At 39.9% G+C, this 7,878-nt stretch overlaps 1 protein-coding gene across 1 annotated transcript; it reads left to right on the top strand.

Annotated features, from left to right (window-relative positions):
* Positions 1 to 1,337: 1,337 nt before the first annotated feature.
* Positions 1,338 to 2,645, top strand: LOC134911003 (modulator of apoptosis 1-like). The gene has a single exon (XM_063919394.1). It carries the CDS (start codon positions 1,338 to 1,340, stop codon positions 2,643 to 2,645), a length of 1,308 nt encoding a protein of 435 aa, XP_063775464.1.
* The last annotated feature ends 5,233 nt before the right edge of the window (positions 2,646 to 7,878 follow it).

Here is a 7,878-nt window from a genome sequence, read left to right as displayed (position 1 = left end):
CGGTCTGCTTTATATGGGGGGTGAAGTAAATTTTGAGCCAAAAGTTGCCAGCCCTAGGTCCTAATATTGGAGGATGCAATAAGGCAGTTATAGACTGGACAGGCGATTTCACACTGTTATACTTAGAGGTGGAACTGTAATTTTCTCAAAGGAACTATTTAATTATATATATATATATATATATAAAGATATGGCTGGACAGTTCCAAGTACCACATACTAGAGCAGTATGTAAAGTCTCAATTAACATATGTGAGGAACAAGTACAAGGATAACTATCTTTATAAAAATATCTCTTTAACGTTACTAAAAGAGATTTGACAAGGACATTACTTTGCAGAGTGTCCAGTAATTGAGACTTAATAGCTTCTACAGTTGAAACGGATACAGTTACAGGACTACTGCTACTACAGCAAATAGTTTCACCAAGAAAGGATACAATTGTAGCAGAGTAGAGTATATCTTTTGCAGACTAACTACCATAAAATGCCTGCTGCCTTTTAAGGAGATGGACATAATACTGTACAAGCAGACCCTTCTATGATGTAGTACCCGATGGGGGTTAATTCAAGTATGGCACTCTGAGTAGATTAGATTCTACTATAAACGAGACAAAAGGAACTACACCCAACATAGAGGAAAGTATAGACTTGCGACTAATACAAAACTGATGCCAAACAAGTTTTATGCCAGTGTACACTGAATTAAGGGCCCAGACATTGCACTTATTTTTTTTATGAGTACCCGGGTCACTCAAGCAGTAATATTACCACATTTTTTGTATTGCATGCAAACAATAACCTGTATAGGTGTTATAGAGAGATAGTGAAAGGGGATAGAAAATGTATTTTCTATTATTGTGCTTGACAGAATGTTTATTTTGCATCTAATCTTTAAATATCTTAGTAGTAATAAAAACACTTAAGGTTGCTTACCATATATGTTGTGATATGAAATTCTGTCCGGCGATCCTGGAAATACCAAGAGAAGAACAGGTACAATAATATATTGTAAAGTATTCGCCTAGGTATAGAAGTCATATAGATATACAATTATTCTACAGTGTTAGACATAGAGGCTTACCCAGGCAAGCCTAAATATAGCTTGGGTGGAGGCACATATGTATTACATACCCCTGGGTGGTGAGAGAGGGGTTACATTTGGAGGCACCGCGTGAGATAATTTTATAATATACTCAGGAGTAAGTGAAGCACAGTGACCAAAATTAATCAATATACAAGTAATGAGGCATTGGAATGGTGTATAAGAAAGGGAGTAAATCCAGAAAGGAGTTTTGTATTAAGGGGGGATCTCACAGACACCACTGACGGTACAATTATGACAGAGATGTTGTTTCTGTTTGGGGTGAAACAACCCAGGATAGTTGATAAACAATTTAAGGAAAATGGAGAGATGTGTGCTGTACTGATAACTACCAGTCATGATTTAGAGTCTGAATTGCTTCCTAAAGTGGTGGCTGTGAGATCTAACCCAGAACGTCGGTGGATAATTATATGGCCTGAAAAGGATGGAAGTGAAAGGGCGGCTGAACCCTTAATTGTGGGTGACATGTCTACTCCAGTCAGTGGAGATCCCTCCGCGACTGAGAGAGAAGGTAGTCAAACACAGGGTATTGAAGAAAAATTAGGTAATCAGTTAGAGGTGATAGCTGATAAAGTAGTACATCAATTGGAAAGGTGGCACTATGAGGGTAGTTACAGGCGATTGAGACTTTTTTCAGGAATACTCCCTGTGCCTGTCGGGGAGGAATCTTATGAGGCATGGAGAGAGGCAGCCATACAACAGTCTGAGGAGTGGCATTGTCCTGACCACATAAAGAAACAAAGAATAGTGGAAAGTCTACGGGGACCTGCTATGGAAATTATCCAGGCTACTAGAAAAAGTAATCCCGAAGCTGCAGTAGCTGACTACTTTCAAGCCTTAGATTATACATATGGGACATTGGAGGATGTAGGTGATTTGGTTGCCAGATTTCACCATACTTATCAGGAGACAGGAGAAAAGTTATCCCAGTATGTGTACAGATTAGATAAATTAATCCATAAAATTATAGATAAAGGAGGGTTAGCTCCTGCTGAAATTAATAGCAGCCGATTGAAACAGTTAATTAGGGGAGCATTAACAACTGACCCTGTGGCTCAACGGTTGCGTTGTACATCTCTATTATTAGGAAGTCCCACCCTTAATGACTTAATTAAAGAGATTACTCAGGAGGAAGCTTTAATTGCTACCAGAGAAAAGACTCATGCTAAGGCTGTAAAAGTGGTGGTTCCCTCGCCTGAGGCCCAAGGATCACGGGAGGATAAGTTAGTTACCTTGGTAGTGGAACAAAATAAGAAAATAGACCAGCTTATTCTTGCTCTAAATCAAAGGGTGGTACCATCTAACGCTAATTCCAGTAATTCCACTAGGGGGTTTAACAGTAGCAGAGGGAATTTTAGGAGAGGTGGAAATTTTATAAGCAGAGGGTGTTTCCGATGTGGACAGTTAGGACATAGAGCAGTGGACTGTTCCATAGACTGGGGAATGAATGAAGGGGAAACTAACGTTCAGACAAATAATTCCTCTCCTCAGGGAAACGATGGTGGGAGATTGGCGGGCCCCTCGTCGTCTCCCAGAAATTAGATGTAGATTCAATGGGGAGTACCCAGTGGAGTAATTCTCTTCCGGATGGTATGATCGGACCCGCTCCACGTGTGGTAGTTAAATTAAATGGACATCCCTGTCCTGTGTTATTGGATAGTGGGTCTCAGGTGTCCATTATATTCGAACATTGGTATAGACATTATCTCTCTAATGTTCCTATCCTGCCCCTGGAAGGACTGGTAATTTGGGGATTGAGTGAACAGAAATACCCTTATTTAGGTTATGTGGTAGTCAACATAGAGTTTCCAGGGGAATTTATGGGTGTGTCGGAGCCATTACCTCTAATTGGTCTAGTATGCCCCGAATCACCAGGTGATAAAACGGTAATGCCTGTGATTATTGGGACTAATGCTCATTTATTTAGGGTCCTCAGTGACTGGTGTTTAGAAAGGTGTAGGGAAGCGACAGTTATTACTAAGACAATTTGTACTGAAAAATACCGGGACGGGGAGTTTGAGCACAGTGATTCCTCAATGGCTCAGGATCTGTCCATAGAAGACTTAACCACATGTTTTCAGGGGAGTGACATTGGGTTGGTAGAACAAAATAGTTTATGTGAGGAATTGATGAACCGAAGGCATGTCTTCTCTCTTGGTGAATGGGATTTAGGAAGAGCTAAAGGTGTTGAACACTGTATAAAGCTGACTAATGAAACGCCTTTTAGGGAGAGGTCACGCAGACTTGCTCCTGCTGACTTCGATGACGTCAGACAGCATCTTCAGACTCTCCTTGAAACAGAGGTTATTCAACACTCTGAAAGTCCTTATGCCTCTCCTATCGTAGTAGCCCGTAAAAAGAATGGCAAAATTAGAATGTGTATTGATTATCGCACACTTAATCAACGCACTGTGCCTGATCAGTACACGGTTCCTAGAATAGAGGAGGCGTTGGACTGTTTACAGGGGAGCCAGTGGTTCACAGTGTTGGATCTTCGGAGTGGGTATTACCAAATACCTATGAGTCACCAGGATAGAGAAAAGACTGCTTTCATTTGTCCTTTGGGTTTCTTTGAATTTTTAAAGATGCCCCAAGGAATCAAGGGTGCCCCGGCCACCTTTCAGAGAACCATGGAGCAGACGGTGGGTGATATGAACTATCGCGAGGTATTAGTTTACCTTGATGATATTATAGTTTTTGGGTCCTCACTACAGGAACATAACCACCGTCTGCTCAAGGTACTGGATAGATTATTGAAGAAAGGCTTTAAACTTTCTGTGGATAAATGTAAGTTCTGCCTTCCCTCGGTAACTTACTTGGGACATGTGGTGAGTCGACAGGGTATTTCTACCGATCCTACCAAAGTTGAGGCGGTAAATGATTGGCCTAGGCCTACGAAATTAAAGGAATTAAGATCTTTCCTTGGGTTTTGTGGGTACTATCGCCGGTTTGTGCCCTATTATTCTGTAATATGTCGTCCTCTCACTGAATTGACCAAGGGATATCCTCCCGTTGGTAAAATTACAAAGGTATCCTCATGTAAAAAGGAGGGATATTTTAAGCCCTCTGAGGAATTTGGGAATAGGTGGACTCATGAGTGTGAGGAGGCCTTCCTTAAATTAAAATGGAGTCTTACCAATGCTCCTGTATTGGCCTATGTTGACCCCACTCTGCCTTATACATTACATGTGGATGCATCGTTTGATGGTTTAGGTGCCGTGTTGTACCAAACTCATGAAGGAAGGTTACAACCTGTATCTTATATCAGTCGGGGATTGTCCAATAGTGAGAGGAGATATCCTGTCCACAAATTGGAGTTCCTTGCTCTTAAATGGGCTATTGCTGATAGATTTCATGAATATCTGTATGGGGCAAATTTTGAGGTATTCACTGACAATAATCCTCTAACCTATGTGCTTACCACAGCTAAATTAGATGCCACCGGGCACAGATGGTTAGCCACTTTGTCTATTTATGACTTTAAGATTAAATATCGCCCAGGTATCAACAACATAGATGCAGATTCTTTGTCTAGATTATCTAGAATTGAGAGTGAAATAGATGGATCTGAGTGGATTGAAGTTCCTTCCACCACCATCAAAGGATTGTGCTTTAGCATTTCATGTGTAACGGCAGATAATGGGGAATGCATTAGTGCCCTTGGAGCCTCAGACCAGGCATTACCTCTGGCCTATTGTTGGTTAAGCCAACTAGAATTAGAAGGCTTGCCACATATAGGTCAGGGAAAGATCCGTATGGAACAACGTAATGATCCAGATATTTCCATTGTTATACTCTGTCTGGAGTCTGGTCGTGCTGAGTGTAATATGAGTTCTCTAACCCATGCATCAAAATTATTGATGCGGCAAATAAAGCAATTGACCCTAAAGAATGGAATACTTTACCGTGAATTAGTTAAATCCAATGGAAAATTCAAATCACAATTAGTTACTCCTCAGTGTTATAGAAACACTATTTTGAATGCATTGCATGACCAGCACGGCCATCTCGGGGTAGAAAAAACTAAGGGACTGATAACTGATCGGTTTTATTGGCCCTCGATGGACCAGGATATTGAAAAATACTGTAGGACATGTGGTAGTTGTATATTGAGGAAGACTCTCCCCACCAAGTCCGCCCCTCTTGTTAATCTTCAGAGCCAGGGTCCTATGGATCTAGTATGTATTGACTATTTATCCTTGGCAACATCACCTGGAAAGGAATGTAATATACTGGTAGTAACGGATCACTTCACCCGTTATGCCCAGGCTTATGTTACTTCTGATCAACGGGCTATTACTGTAGCAAGAACTTTATGGGAACGGTTCTTTGTTCACTATGGTTTACCAGCCCGATTGCACTCCGACCAGGGGCGGGATTTTGAGGGAAAAATTATTCGGGAGCTCTGTCTGTGCTGTGGGATTAAGAAATCCCGGACTACCCCTTACCATCCACAGGGTAATCCTCAGCCAGAGCGATTTAACCGCACCTTGCTTGATATGATGGGCACCTTGGGCCCCATGGGCCAAACACAGTGGAGGAGACGGATATGTCACTTGGTGCATGCCTATAATTGCACTAAGAATGAATCCACTGGGTACTCCCCATATGAATTAATGTTTGGGCGGGAAGCTCGACTACCAATAGATGTTTCATTAGGACTTCCCTCCCGGGATGCTGATGGACAAACACATTCCCAGTATATAATTAAATTACGAAAAGAGCTTAGACATGCACATAAGTTTGCTCAGGACGCTTCAAACAAAGCAGGGGTCAAGAATAAAATTAGATATGACCTGCGCATAAAAGAAAATGTATTAGGAATAGGGGATAGAGTGCTAGTACAGCAATTGGGACTTCCTAGACGACAAAAATTAGCTTATCGATGGAAACCTGATCCATATGTGGTAATTGAAAAATTACCTAACATACCAGTTTATAAACTAAGGTCAGAGTCGGGGGAGGGACCAATTCTTACTTACCACCGACAACATCTTTTGCCTATAGCCCAAGATCTTCGTTTCCCCGAAGCAGTTGAAGATGAATCACTGTTAAGCTCTAATTGGCGAAATGGTAGTAGGTTGCGATCTTCTCAAGGACGATGCCACTCCCCAGAAATTGCTGCGGATCCTAATGAGGATCCTGAGAACAGAGAATGTGGTCTAGGGTATTTCTATTGTGATAAGGATCCTGATAGCTCTGTTCCCCAATTGCCCGATTTTATCACGCCCAATGGGTTAAATGAGATTGTCCCTGAAAATGATTGTAATATATCAGTCAGTATTACTAATGAGGATGGTGGGTTGGACTCTGAGAGAGAAGTTACATCCGAAAGTAGTATAAATGATAACAATGTTAACCTAACCAGGGAGTCTTGCATGGAAACTGGGACTACAGAGACTGGTGAGGATATAGTGCATAGTTATAGGCCATCCAGGGAACGGAGGCCTCCATTAATATTAACCTATCCAGAATTAGGTAAACCTGCATACTTACCTCAAATCATTAATCCAAATATAGTAATTACTTGGCCTTATTTCGGGTATAGAAAAGGGGAAGGTATTTGGTGATCCGATTTAAATGGGGATGGATAAATATACAGATCACCAGGGGGAGAGTGTAACCTGAATAATATCTGCTACTTATCGTTTAGTAATAAATTATTATATCTATATAGTATAATACTTGTTTGGTTCATATATAGATATCAGGCCAGCGCAGTCTGGCGTTCAGTATTCGCACCTTTCCCTTTGTCAATTAACCAGGGATCAGCGGTCTCGATATTTTCTATCTATTCAGCAGCCACACGAGGTGTGGTTAATCTGACTATCGGTTCCATTTTTATTACTCACCAGGTAACATTACGGTGGGACGCCACACGTATATGTTTCAGAGAACCAGTATTCATATTTATTTTTCCTCTGCATGAACATCATTTAACAAGAACATTACTCATTATTATTATTTATATATATGGACTTGATGAACTGAGATATCTGTCCGAACTTACTTATTACTATACATTGTTGAGGACTATACACTGTTCTCATAGTCATTGTTTCAAGTTAAATTGCGCAACAGTGTTTCTTAATGATCACATTTTCTAACTGAGACAGGTCTGTGATATTATACATGCTATACTACTGTGTTCAATAGTGGACACATTTTTATGTTTATGTTTTATATGTTCTCTCTTTTGGCTTTTTCAAAGCATCTTTCCAATTTAATACTGTGCACAGTATATTTTAAATACAATTCTATTGTGTTATATTAAAACATTTTATGTGCATTATTGATTGGGTTGGATTGATTTGACACTCGGTGACTTATATTTGCATGTGTAATTAATTGACTAATTGTGCTATATTGTATGCTCTGTTGATCCCAGGCGCTGCTGTATCTTTTTCCTATTTCTTATATACAATTACAAACATACAGAAGTTTGTTTGCAGCAGCGAACGGGAACTAAAGAGATACGATTAAACTGGATACACATGTGCATATTTGCATGTGTATATGTTTATATATATATATAAATATATTTAATTTTCCCGTAAAAATTAGCGCCTAGGTTCTTTGTTTTTTTTATAGATATCTTTGGTAGGGGAAATAAACATATTAATATATGGGTAATATAATAATATATGATAAAATATGATATTATATATGTATATAGATGGATTGTTGAAGGGATAAAATTTGTATTTCATTATTTACATGTATATATTGTATAGGTTTGGTATAGACTGTTGTGAGGTGATGTTTGAAGGACAGT

The sequence above is a fragment of the Pseudophryne corroboree genome, chromosome 4 (assembly GCF_028390025.1).
Source record: "Pseudophryne corroboree isolate aPseCor3 chromosome 4, aPseCor3.hap2, whole genome shotgun sequence".
Classification (NCBI taxonomy): Eukaryota; Metazoa; Chordata; class Amphibia; order Anura; family Myobatrachidae; genus Pseudophryne; species Pseudophryne corroboree.
This window is presented reverse-complemented; position numbering and strand designations above follow the sequence as displayed.

Excerpts from the sequence above, each read along its gene's own strand:
- LOC134911003 (XM_063919394.1), top strand. The coding sequence starts at position 1,338 with ATGACAGAGATGTTGTTTCTGTTTGGGGTGAAACAACCCAGGATAGTT.